The 14433-nt window shown below is 39.0% G+C and overlaps 1 protein-coding gene across 2 annotated transcripts in view; it reads left to right on the forward strand.

The window, feature by feature from the left end:
- Positions 1–13830, forward strand: part of SLC38A6 (solute carrier family 38 member 6) — a 73792-nt gene extending 59962 nt beyond the window's left edge. For both annotated transcript variants that reach the window (XM_039240780.1, XM_039240777.1), the window contains one exon: positions 13600–13830. In XM_039240780.1, coding sequence (XP_039096711.1) covers positions 13600–13726 — 127 coding nt within the window. In that variant the 3' untranslated portion in view covers positions 13727–13830. The remainder of the gene's footprint in view (positions 1–13599) is intronic.
- Positions 13831–14433: the final 603 nt, after the last annotated feature.

The raw sequence follows: 14433 nt of genomic DNA on the forward strand, positions 1-14433 counted from the left end.
TAGGTTAATCTTTGTGGTTTTTAAAAAATTAATACGCTTTATTTTTTAGGGTAGATTTAATGTTTACAAAAGTATTAAGCAGAAGGTAGAGTTCTCATATATCCTCTGACCCCCAACACACCCGTAATTTCCCATATTATTGAAATCTTGCATTCGTATGGTACGTTTGTTATACTTGACTAGCCAATATTGATACAGTATTTTTAAAAAATTTTTAAGTTTATTTATTCATTTTGTGAGAGAGAGAGAGAGAGAGTGAGAGAGAGAATACCAAGCAGGGTCCACGCTGGCAGCACAGAGCCCGACGTAGGGCTGAAACTCATGAACCGGGAGATCACGACCTGAGCCAACATCAAGAGTCGGATGCTTAACCAACTCGGCCACCCACATGCCTCTTGATACAGTATTATTTACTAAAGTACATACTTTGCCTTAGAGTTTGCTGTTGATGCAATCATTGGCAACCACTGATCTTTTGACTGACTTCATAAAAACTATGAGCCTTTCACTGTGATCCTTTTCTAGAATGTCATATAGTTGGAATTATATACTATCTAACCGGTTTTTCACACTGGCTCTTTCACTTAAAAAAATGCAGTTAAGTTTCCTCCATGCATTTTCATATAGCTCCTTTCTTTTTATGATTGAATAATATTCCACTGTATAGATATGCCAGTTTGTTTTTTCCTTCACCTGTTGAAAGACCTGGCTTTCAAAGTTACGAATAAAGTGTGTACAGGTTTTTGTATGGATAGAAGTTTCAACTTATTTGGGTTGATACCAAAGAGCACAATTGCTGCATCATATGGTAAGAATATGTTTAGTTGTGTAAGGAACTGCCAAACTGCCTTCCAAACTGCCTGCAATAGATTGCATTTCTGACAGCAATGAATGAGAGTTCCTGTTGTTTCATATCCTCGCCAGCATTTGGCGTCGTCAGTGGTTTGGATTTTTGCCATTCTAATGGGTGTATAGTTATATCTCATTGTTTCAATTTGCATTTCCCTAATGACACATGATGTGGAGCATCTTGTCATATGCTTATTTGCCGTCTGTATATTTTCTTGGGTGAGGTTTGGATCTTTTGCCCAGTTTTTAAATTGGTTTATTTTCTCATTGTTGACTTTTAAGCATTCTTTGTATATTTTAGATGCCAGTCCTTTATCAGATAATCTGTTTTGCAAAAATTCTCACCCATTCCATGGCTCGCCTTCTCATTCTCTTAACAGTGTTTATCACAGGCAGAAGTTTTTAGTGTGATTCAGTGTACTGAGTCAATATTTCATTTGTTTTTTAAGAAATCCATGTATTAGGTTTATATCCAAAATTGAATCTTAGCTGTGGGTTAAGGTTGTCAACATCAATCACTAATAATAAAACTGTGGGATTATTTCATTTGGTATTTTGCCCTGCCTCCCAGTCTTCCCTAAGAAAGTTTTGTGATTTTCCTGTTGTTCATTATGACATAGAGCTGTGATGATTGGCTGTGGAATCCAATCTGATGTCTCTAAGACATGTGACTTTCTAGTTGGCAAACAAATAGTGATGAATTATATCTAGTTTTGTGCAGACGTTATAAATCATTGTTTCCCATAGATGTAGCTTGCTTCTGGTTGGAAAGTGGAAGCTAGATCTCTCCTCCCCATGAGTGTTCTATGTGAAAGGCACCTTTTTAGCAGCCTACCAAAGCCAGGGTGTATCAGTGAAAATCTAATTTTACCCCTGTGCACATGTAAAGTAGGGGATTGCATGCAAAGCACCAATTTGCATGAATGGAAATACACACTTTTGCAGGTGTCCCTTTGCTTCCCACTTAGGAAATGGGCTGGAAAATTGACAACCGAGCTTCTCTTTTGAGTTAAGATAGTTCTTGGCAACTTTGGATCAGCACAGTATAATGGAAAAAATCCAAGTTTGGGAGTTAGGAAGACTTAGATGCAAATCTCAGTGAGTGTAGGCAAGTACTTAACCTCTCCAAACCTCCACTTTCATACAGGTATTAAATGGAGTTAATACCAATTATATAGGGTTGTGTGAGAAAATTAAATGACCCTGTATAAATTAGGTGCAGACCAAAACAGACTCTTAGATCAGATATTTATCCCCTTTTCTCCATCCCTTTATCTGGACCAGTAAAACTAATTTGCTTTCAAACAGAGACAGGGAATTTCTTCATCTCCCATCTTGTACAACTAATATGTTTTGAATCTCTCTCTAGCCTTCACTCACAGGAGAGCCGGCCCCATATGTACTCTTTTTAGTGTTTTCCCACAGTTCTGCCCCAGCTGTGCTCTCCTACTAATGTCTTCCTGAAACTGGGCACTTAGCATGGTCCCAGGGGCACACCCAGACATGGTTTCCCTTGTGGCCTCAGGTCAGCCAGAGCCCATCAATCTGATAAGCTAATTCTTGTACCCTCTTTTTTCTGTTTATGAAATTATAGATCCAAACACAAATAGGTGTTCAGCTGCTTACATAAATCTAATTCCAGGAATACCAAAATAACCCTAAATCTGCAACAGATGCAAGGGCGCCCTGTGGGGCAAATGTTAAGTGTGATGACAGCTGGGCATCAGTTTATACATTTGTCACCTGCTCGTGGGATAGGATCATGAGAGGTTTGGCAAAGGAACAAGTAACCTGTTGAACACCAAATGTAGTTGATATCAAGAGATAATATTTGCGGAAGTGTTTTTTTCTTGTATTTCACTTCAATATTCTGCCTTATCTGGTTGCCTGTTTGGAGTCGCAGCTTTCTCTGTGAGTTCGGAGGAAGCTAATAAGATGGCAGGTAAGAGCAGTGCCCTCTTCACTAGGATTACCAAAAACCCTCGTTCAAGTACTCCCGCAGCATTTTTCCTGGGAAATATAGGCCCTCGCATTATGGGCTTAATGTTCATAATTTATTAGGTAAGAACTATTTAAAATAAAACTAAGTAAAGCACAAAATATATGCTTTTCTAACAGTTGGAGACTTGTTTGCTAAATTAAAAAACGAAGTGCTGAGAATATAAATTACTTTCGTATGTTGAAGGTGAATGTTTAAATTGTACCTCTTTTTTTTAGCGGAATGTTTACTCATGAGCTTAGCATTTAAATGGTTAAAACAAGCCTTTGAAGTTAACACTCCATTAAGATGAATGGGGGTAATTCACACCTCTGCTGGTGCTGTATTATTTCAGTCTGGCTGTGGAGAAAACAAGACAGGAGTAGGTTGATTTACTGTGTGAAGGCCCTTTAAACACCCAAGGTCTGGAAATCTTTGTAGGTTTTTTTGCCTTTCCATCTAGAAGCAAAATCTGAAATTCAGCACAATCTGGGTATAGACTCGTCTTGAAAGTACTGTACATTCTCTACTGTGGCGATTCCTAACTGGCATTTGATGGGTAGCTTGTTACCAGAGCAGCCCAACCTCTCTGGTTTTGTTTGCTCCTTTGTTTCTTCTACCGTGACACTTATTAAATTTAAGTTGAATACCCTGGTAAATTCACGAATGGACCATCCATTTTCAGGTAAACTTTATACATGCCTTTAAAGAAGTTATCAGCCAATCACTGGCCTTCATGTGCTTCTAAAAACATTTTTACCTTTGCAAAACCTCATCTTCTATATTTACCTGTATATAAACCTTTAAGAACATTTTTCTTCTCCCCCATTTGGGGGGTGATCTCTGATGTGAGCAGAGATCATTTGGGAAAGATTCATTTCTTTCTCCATGTGACCTTTGCACCAGTACTATTCTGTATTTGAAATGTGCATGTCCCTCCTCCCCCATTCGTGGAAGTGCTATAGCCATTTGGCCCTGAAACAATTCATTTTAGAGCCTAGGAAAAAGGTTATGTGAGCACAAATGAAATGGTGACCACTGTATGAGATGTTAAAGAATTTGGAAGATCTCTTTTTAAGGTAAACAGATTTTTCTCTTCTCCGTTCTCACCCTGTGTATTTGTGAGATCAGGTTACTAGATAACCTTGGGTAGCTGGGTGTGAGGTCTCTAGTGCTGACTGTGCCAGTAAAGTATGTAGAGATGGAAAATAGATGCTAGAAACAAAAGGATTCAAACAGTTAATTTTAACCTCATTTTCTTCATGGCATGTTGACAGCACTCTGCCTGGGTTAGAATTAGCCCTACTGAGGAAAGACTTCATTTCCTGCCAGTTACTCTGCCTAAAATTTAGGTGTCATAATTTTTGGTCTTACTACTTCTCAGAACCTGTTGCAGTACTGAAAAAATTGTTTCTAATTTAAACACAGTTTATTCGTTTTTCCACCATTATCCTCCTGTAGTCTTCCCATAATGAAGAGGGGAAAATAAGAAAAAGTTTTTGTGAAGGATGAGTAAAGACATTTTGGATATGGTTTCCTCATTGCAGTCACTCTTTCTGAACAATCTGATGTGTGTTTTTACTATCATGATCCACTGTCCTAGTTTGCGAGACTGTCCATCAAGATGAGCACTTATGGGGAACAGGAAGGCTCACGTTGGCTGGTGGCCAGGTGGACAAGCGGGAGAAGTTTTTTTCACCCGTGGGGCAAAGGAAAGGGGTGGAGAGGGAAATTGAGTTGCCAGGGGAAAAAAGACGAGTGAATGAAAAGGCATTATCATAGGGGGTGGTATAAAGAAAAAAGACCTGCAGAGAAATGTTTCTCACTTGTTTAAATGTATGTGTGTCTTGTCTTCTACTGATCAGTGGACCAGTGCACAACACAGGCAAGGAGCCTGGCTAATTCGTTGAGCAAATATTTCCTGAGCACATAATACATACTAAGAGTTGCACTAGTCCTAAAGCTGTGAAGTTAAGTAAGACCCCTGAATTTCTTGCCTGAAAAAAAAAAACTCAAATAAAACTTGGAATTTTCTGACTGCACCCTTTCAAAATGGACCTGGTAATGCAACTGCTTAATGCAAAGGAAAACATAGATCTAAGTCCTAGCCTCAGTAATTAGACAACAGAATGAAATAAGAGGCATCTAAATTGGCAAAGAAGTCATCAAACTTTTACTTTTTGCCGATGACGTGATATTCTACATGGAAAACCCAAAGACAACCAAAAAATTGTTAGAACTAATACATGAATTCAGCAAAGTTGCAGGATATGAAATCAATGTACAGAATCAGTTGCATTTCTATACACCAATAATGAAGCAGCAGAAAGAGATATCGAGGAATCGATTCCATTTAAATTGCACCAAGAACCGTAAAATACCTGGGAATAAACCTAACCAAAGAGGTAAAAGATCTGAATGCTGAAAGCTATAGAAAGCTTATGAAAGAAATTGAGGAAGACATAAAGAAGTGGGAAAACATTTCATGCTCATGGATTGAGAGAACAAGTATTGTTAAAATGTTGATACTATCCAAAGTAATCTATACAAATGCAATCTCAATCAAAATAGTGCCAGCATTCTTCACAGAGCTAGAACAAACAATCCTAAAATTTACGTGGAACCACAAAAGACCCCAAATAGCCAAAGTAATGTCGAAAAAGAAAACCAAACTGGAGGCATCACGATCCCAGACTTTAGCCTGACTACAAAGCTGTAATCATCAAGACAGTATGGTATTGGCACAAAAACAGACACATAGACAAATAGAATAGAGGACCCAGAAATGGGCCTACAAATGTATGCCCAACTTGTCTTCAACAAAGCAGTAAAGAGTATCCAATGGAAGAATGACAGTGTCTTTAGCAAATGGCGCTGGGAGAACTGGACAGCAACATGCTGAAGAATGAAATTGGACCACTTTCTTACACTACATGAAAATAAATCCAAAATGAAGGAAAGACCTAAATGTGAGACAGGAAACCATCAAAATCCTAAAGGAGCAAATGGGCAACAGCCTCTTTGACCTCAGCTGCAGCAACTTCTTACTTGACACATCTCCAAAGGCAAGGGAAATAAAAGCAAAAATGAACTGTTGGGCTACCATCAAGATTAAAAGCTTCTGGGGCGGAAATGGTGGGGGAAAGGGAGAGAGGCAAACCATGAGAGACTCTTGAATGCTGACAAAAACTGAGGACTGATGGGTGTGGGAGGGAGGGGGGGATGGGCATGGAGGAGGGCACTTTGGGGATGAGCACTGAGTCTTATGTGGAAACTAATTTGACAATAAACTATTTGTAAAAAAAAAAAAAAGAAAGAAAAAAAAAAACCTTGAGACTTATAAGGAACAAGCATTTATGCCTTCATTTATGCCAGTAAAATTAATCTAATAAAGGGATGAATGAAAAAAAAAAAAGATTAAAAGCTTCTGCACAGCAAAGGAAACAATCAACAAAACTAAAAGGCAACCCACAGAATGGGAGAAGATATTTGCAAAAAACATAAAGGGTTAGTATCCAAAGACTATAAAGAACTTACCAAACTCAACAACAAAAACCAAATAATCGAGTGAAGAAATGGGCAGAAGATATGAATAGACACTTTTCCGAACAAGACATCCAGATGGCTAATAGACACTTGAAAAGACACTTAACATCACTCATCATCAGAGAAATACAAATCAAAACCAAATTAAGATACCATCTCACACTGGTCAGAGTGGCTAAAATTAACAACTTAGGAAACAACAGATGTTGGTGAGGATGTGGAGAAGGGGAACCCTCTTGCACTGTTGGTGGGAAGGCAAATTGGTATAGCCATTCAGGAAAACAGTATCAAGGTTCCTCAAAAAATTAAAAATAGAATTACCCTATGCCTCAGTAATAGCACTACTAGGAATTTATCCAAAGGATACGGAGTGCTGACTTGTAGGGGCATTTGTACTCAATGTTTATAGCAGCATTGTCAACAATAACCAAATTATGGAAAGAGCCCAAATGTCCATCAACTGATGAATGGATAAAGAAGATATAGTGTGTATGTATACACACACACACACACACACACACAGTGGAATACTACTCAGTGATGAAGAATGAAATCTTGCCATTTGCAACAATGGATGAAATTGGAGGATATTATGCTAAGTGAAATAAGTCAGAAAAAGATAGATATCCTATGTTCTCACTCACATGTGGCATTTGAGAAACTTAACGAAGACCATAGGGGAAGGGAAGGAAAAATAAGTTACAAACAGAGAGAGGGGCAAACCATAAGAGATTCTTAATTACAGAGAACAAACTGAGGATTGATAGGAGTGGGGGGTTGGAATGGAGAAAATGGGTGATGGGCATTGAGGAGGGCACTTGTGGGATGATCACTGGGTGTTGTAAGTGATGAATCACAGGAATCTACTGAATCCAAGACTACACTGTGTACACTGTGTGTTAGCTAACCTGACAAATTATTTTTTTAAAAATAGACCTGTATCTATAGTTTCATATATTTATAGACAGATTTTTAAATTTTAATGTTTATTTTTGAGAGAGACACACACAGAGCATGAGCAGGGGAGGGGCAGAGAGAGAGGGAGACACAGAATCAGAAGCAGGCTCCAGGCTCTAAGCTAGCTGTCAGCACAGCAACGCGGAGCTCGAACCCACAAACCGTGAGATCAACTTCAGCCGAAGTCGGATGCTTAACCAACTAAGCCACCCAGGCACCCCAAGACTTTTTTTTTTTAATAAAGATTCTGAAATCCTATTTACCTGTGTTCATATCCCAGTTCTACCTCTTTTTGTCTAATTTTGACAAGTTTCTTTAATCTCTTAAGACTTTAATGTTTGAAGACTAAATTTTCTCTCAACCAGGGGAAATACACTTTATTTCCTCAAGTTAAGTAACACAACATTTGGGGAAAGTTTGAGTATACTGTTAAGCACTGAATTGAATATATGTAGTTTTTGTTCCTCAAATCCCGTATCTCCTCTCCCTTCTTCAGCCATCTGATCAGCCATTTAATCAGCAGCCTGATAAAAAAAAAAATAATGTTCTAGAAATAATCTTGATCGATGCAATTTATTTTCACTACTGATGTATTATTCCCCAGAAAAGTAATTGTAGTTTTGTAATAATGTCAATTCCTCTGATTTTACATCAGCTTTTTCACAATGACTTTACACTTTAGGCTTGTAAAGTATGTCATCAGTAAAAGCCCTGGGTCTCTTTGAGGTGAACTGCCAGATTTCTAGGTCTTTCACTATTGATTTTAATTTTTTTTTAAGTATGAAGGAATATATATTACATATATAACACACACACTTGTTATCTATCTATATTGGCTAAATTTTGTCTTGTTAACTTTAGCACATTCTTCCAGCCATTGAGATCTTTTTTCAAGTTTTGATTCCAGTGTATCCTTGCCCCCTGCTTGTTGACATCCTGCCATTTCCTTGTCCTATTCACAGATAAACATGTCAGTAAGACAAGAGCCCTGGAGCCCACCGCTAGAGACTTTTCTCCCAAGTTGTTACTAGTCCCCTTCTTGGGTAAAGTTGCCATAGTCCTGTAGGGTCATCTAACATGCATTTCTTCAGTCCTCCTGGGAGTGTCTCCAAGTCAGTAGGTACAAGCTAAAGTCCCACCTACTTCCCATTTGTCAACTTGTCCTGGGACGTTTCTGCTTGGATGCTGCACAGTTACCTAAACTCAACACATTCAAGTCTGGTGCCCTCCACAGTTTGCCTGTCAGCATCCCTCATGCTCTAATCTATCCTTCCAACCAGTTTTCTTGCTCTCATTCCTGCCACCTGCAATCCGTTTTCACACTGCACCAAAGTGGTTGCTCAAAAATGTAAATCGGGGCGCCTGGGTGGCTCAGTCGGTTGAGGATCCAACTTCAGCTCAGGTCATGATCTTACGGTTTGTGGGTTCGGGCCCCACCTTGGGCTCTGTGCCGACAGCTTGCTCAGAGCCTGGAGCCTGCTTCAGATTCTGTGTCTCCTTCTCTCTCTGTCCCTCCCCTGTTTGTGCTCTATCAATAATAAATAAATGTAAAAAAATTTTTTAATGTAAATCAGATCACGTCACTACTCTGCTTAATTTCCTCCAAGGGCCTCCCATCTCAGTGAGAATGAAATCTGTGCCACGGCCCACACGGCTCTATTTGGTCTGTAACTACATATTTCTCTGTGCTCGTCTCCCATCCATCTTTCACTCATCTCGCATTGTACACACTTTCTGTGCCTTGAACATGCCACGGTTCTTCCCTCGTACTTACTGTTTTTCCTAGACCATCTCTCTTCAAAGGCTCAGCTCCTCATCGCTCAAGCCTCAGCTCAAGTATCCCCAACTGAGAGAAGTCTCCCCAACCACTTGATGTCCACAAGCAGCCCCCAGCATGTGGTCACGCTTGATAGCTTCAGGCCCAGTTAACGGGCCATCTCTGGAAGTCCTGTATGTTGTCTGTGTCCACTAGACCACAGGTTTCTGAAGAACTGGCGCTAGTCTGTCTTGTTCCTCAATAAATCCTTTGAGCTGGGTATGGCACCTGGTACTTGGGTGGGACTTAAATATCTGTTGAATGAATGCATAAATCTAACAGATTATGTATATCTTTTCACTCTTTACCTCCAATCTGTCAGCACATCAGTTCTTCCTTGGACATGTCTCCTAGTGTGCTTTTATCCTGTCCCCAACCTCCTGCCAGTTCCTGAATCTTAGCCTTCATCTCTTTGTGCCTGGATTATTACAGTTATGTTCAACCCATGCTGTTCATTAAAATCACTTGGGGAACTTTCAATAATGACAATGTTCAGGCTCCACTCCAAACCAATTAAGTCAATCTCTGGCAGCAGAGACCTAGACACATACATATATATATAATTTTTTAATGTTTTATTTCTTTTTTTTTTTAATTTTTTTTAATGTTTTATTTATTTCTAGGAGAGAAGAGAGAGAGACAGCGTGAGCAGGGGAGGGTCAGAGAGAGAGGGAGTCACAGACCGAAACAGGCTCCAGGCTTGAGCTGGCAGTCAGCACAGAGCCCGACGCGGGGCTCGAACCCACAAACCGCGAGATCATGACCTAAGCGAAAGTCGGACGCTTAACCGACTAAGCCACCCAGGCGCCCCTTAATGTTTTATTTCTAAGAGACAGTGTGAGCAGGGGAGGGTCAGAGAGAGAGGGAGACACAGAATCTGAAGGAGGCTCCAGGGTCTGAGCTGTCAGCACAGAGCCTGATGCGGGGCTCGAACCCACAAACCGTGAGATCGTGACCTGAGCCAAAGTCAGATGCTTAACCCACTGAGCCACCCAGACGCCCCAGCATCAATATATATTTTTAAAGCTTCCCAGATGATTGCAATGGGCAACTCCTGGATTGCTGCATCAGCCTTATGCCAGTTGTCTGTCTTTTGGCTTCTTTTGTATGTTTTATCCACTGATCTCCTGCTTTCATAATACGACTTCTCTGCTCAAGAGCTTACAGTGGTTCCCTACTGCCCACCATTAATTCCACATCCACATGCATCATCTCCAAAACTGTATTTCATTCTTTTCTCTTGTATCTACATTCTACAATATGCTGAAACTGTCTGTCTGGCACTTGATTTGCCTTTCATTACCCTGCTTCTCCATGTTTACTTCCCATGTCCTCTCCCCACTCCAACCTCTACATACACACCCGGACTGTCCTTCCTGCTCTCCTCTCTCTATCCAAACACATCCCATTCCTCAAGGCCCAGCTCACATTCCACCTTGTGAATACTGCATCTTCCACTCCAACTTCTCTCTCGTTATCTAGATAATTCTTCTGGTATGTGTCATTAGTACCCTATATTTCCTTTTTTTATATATAAATTGCTTTGTCTTCTATTTTTTGATTGGTAATATTCAAATTTAACTGGTACAAATTCAAAATTGACAAAATTGCCTGTCTTCATCATCTGCCCCAAGCATCCATTTTTCCTCATTGTAGCAACCACTTTTAGGACTTTCTGTCATCTTTGCAAATATATGTTAAGCCTAGTGAACTATGTATATAGGATGAACATACACACAAATGTTGGCATACAATGTGCGATCCTCTGTATCTTGACTTCTTTTTACTTAGAGATATATTTAAAGATATGTATAGACATACTATTTTGATTGTAAAAAAAAATGGAACAGGTAATCTTCCCTCTTAATAAACCTTTAAGTATATAATACTATTGTTATATGCATATTATTATACATACAGTAGATCTCTAGAACTTTTTCATCTTGCATGACTAAAACTCTAGGCCCATTGAACAAAAGTCCTCATTTTCCCCTTCCCCCAGCCCTGGCTACCATCATTATATTTCTGCTTATATCAGTTTGACCGCTTTAGTTGAATCATGCAGTATTTGTACTTTGTGACAGCTTATTTCACTTAACATAGTGTCTTCAAGTGTCCTGCATGTCGTAGCCTATGGCAGGATTTCCTTCTTTATTAAGGCTACTTAATCCTCCATTGTATGTATGTACCACAAGCTCTTTATCCATTCATCTATCTGTGGACATTTAGATTGTTTCTGCATCTTGGCTATTGTGGTTAATGCTGTAATAGACATGCTAGTACAAATATCTCATTCAGTTCTTTTGGATAAATTCAAAGAAGTAGAATTGCTGGTTCATAAGGTAGTTTTGTTAATTTTTTTGAGGAACCTCCACACGGTTTCCCATAATAGCTGTACCATGTTACATTCCCACCAATGCACGAGGGTTCCAATTTCTCCACATCTTCACTAGCATTTGTTGTTTTCTGATTTTTTTTTATAATGACCATCTTAACAGATGTGAGGTGATATCTCATTATGGCTTTGATTTGCATTTCCATAACAAGGACATTGAGCATCTTTTCATATACCCATTGGCCATTTGTATGTCTTTGGAGAAAGGTTTTTCAAGTCCTTTGCCCTTTTTTAAATAGAGTTATTTGCTTTCTTTGTTATTAAGTTGGAGTTCTTACATACTTTGGATATTAGCTCTTTATCAGGTAAGATATGTTCTGTAAATATTTTCTCCCATTCTATAGGTTGACTTTTTATTGTCTTGATTATTTCCTTTTTTGCACAGAAACTTTTAAATTTGATGTAGTCCCACTTGTCTATTTTTGCTTCAACCTCATGTTTTGGAGATTATTCTGTATCAATACATAGAAACCTGCTTAACTCTTTTTAACAGCCACATAGTATTTTGTTAATGCATGTACCATAATTTAATGTTTCCTATCAATGCATATTTAGTTTTTTAAAATTTTGCTGTTTTATATAATGCTTAGTTATTAGCTTTATACATATATCATGTAGCACACAAATGAACGTATTTATAGGATAAATTCATACCCATTTAACTGGAATTCTGAGTCAAAGGGTATGCCCAATTCTAATTTTGGTAGGTATTACTAAATTGCTCTTCATGAAAGGTTTTACTAAGTTACACTTTCACCAGCAATGTAATCATTGCTCTTCAAATTTTGTGGTGTTATTTAGCTTTTCACAGCTTTTAAGCACCTTCTCTCCCTGACTCAGTTGTAATTAACCCCAAAACAGAAACCATGTTCTGTGCATACTATATTGGCATGTATACACACCTAATACCATAAGTTCACTTAATTGGTGCTCAGTAAATATTTGTTCAATCTTACTTCATTGTGTGTTCAGGGAGTTTCCTGATGGCTTTAATGAATGCCATGAGAAAGTTATGCCCTTTATGTGTGTGCTATTCCCAGGAAAGGAGGTGGCCTGTGTGTGATGTTCTGAGGAGTGGTGCTGTCCACTGCTACTGCTCTCCCAGGATTCTCTTATTGTTTAGGTCAGCCCGTCCTTGGATCTATTATCAGGTTTACTTACTTTGAATAATTCAGTATAAGGACTGCAGCTGACACCAAACATGTGTCCAGTACCCTTCATATCCTAAAATGTCATGAATAATACATTTGTATACCATTTAGTATAAATTATCTAAATAAAAAGCTCTACTCCATGAGTTTTTTCCAACTTTTTATTATGAAAAGTTTCAAGCATACATCTAAGTTGGGATAATATGCCCATATACCCACCGCTGAAATTTGACATTTGGTTCATATTTGTTTTGCTCTCCACATATGTATTTATATATATTTAACAAATATGAACAAATGTTAAATTTATATATATAAATATATAAATATGTATTTGCTCAATGGTTCGCAAATAAGTTGCTGATATTCCATTGAGTAGTAAATAAAGCTGAAAATTAGTTTTATAAATATCACCTTCTGTGAAAAAAATCCATTTTAAATGTTTCACAACCATTTCCCCCCCCCCCCCCCCCACAAATTATAGCTCCTTCTCCAAAAGGATAAGTAGCTGTTTAGTGACATCTTTTCCTCAAATGCCAAAAGACTTATATCCGTGGAAGGACAGGCTTAAGGGAGGGGAAGCAACTGGCACTCTAAATTTCTCTTAAGAGGTGCCTAACTGGCTCAGTGGGTAGAGCATGCGACTCTTGATCTCAGGCTTATAGGTTCAAGCCTCACATTGGGTGTAGAGATTACTGAAAAACATAAAATCTTAAAAAAATATCACTCTTAGGGACAAATCTTTCATGTCTTTGTGTGGGAAACTATCTTGATAAGTCATTGGGGATAAAAAGTGAGACCCTATATGCTTTCACAACAGTTTACTAAGTGCCTATGAATTGTATAATTTAAAATGTTAATTTTATATTATGTGAATTTACCTCAGTTTTTTTTTTTTTTTAAACAGGGTGAGACCTTACGAGAATGGATTGACAGGAGAAGAAGAAGTTGAAGAAATATCTAAAGCACTCTTTGTAAAAGAGAACGTGGATATGGGAGTTGAGAAGCAGAAGGAAAGAGGCAGCCGGTGTTAAGCCAGTGGTGGGAGTCTGGAGCGTGTGAGTAAAAGGTGGCTGAAGGGTGTTTTAAGACCAGAAATGTCCAATATTCAGTTTTAACTTGCCTCCCTCTGTCTCCTGAAACCAATAAAAGCTATACACAGAAATGCCTTGTGTGAGCTGGATTGCGTGTACGTAAACCCTTCCCTGGAGCCACGTGGGGCAGGACAGGAATAGAGTATGTGCTAGCCAGGTGAGCCAGAAAGCTCGGAAAAGTAGACTTCAAAACCAGAGATGACCAGAGAAACATAAGCCCCTGCTTCCTCACAGAGATGGTTGTGAGATCGTCCCCATATGACGATGTGATTGGATCAACCTCATTTGGCCCTCACAGCGAGACAAGTTAGGTTGCCACCTCAGTAGCTCTCCAATGTCCTCTCAATGATCTAAGGTCTTTCTTGATTAGTCTGCAATTAGACCTGCAGGGAAATGCCTCTCTTTTGTTATTTCCTTTAATGTTTGTTTGAGAGAGTGAGCATGAGCAGGGGAGAGGCAGAGAGAGACAGAAAGAATCCCAAGCAGGCTGTCAGTGCAGAGCTGGATACAAAGCTCAATAACATGAACCGTGAGATCATGACCTGAGCCAAAATCAAATCAGATGCTTCATCGACTGAGCCACCCAGGCACGCTGGAATTGCCTCTCTTTTAAAGACAAAAGATCAGATCTTCAAATAAGTAGATCT

The sequence above is a fragment of the Hyaena hyaena genome, unplaced genomic scaffold (genome assembly GCF_003009895.1).
Source record: "Hyaena hyaena isolate Hyena2069 unplaced genomic scaffold, ASM300989v1 scaffold_181, whole genome shotgun sequence".
Taxonomy (NCBI): domain Eukaryota; kingdom Metazoa; phylum Chordata; class Mammalia; order Carnivora; family Hyaenidae; genus Hyaena; species Hyaena hyaena.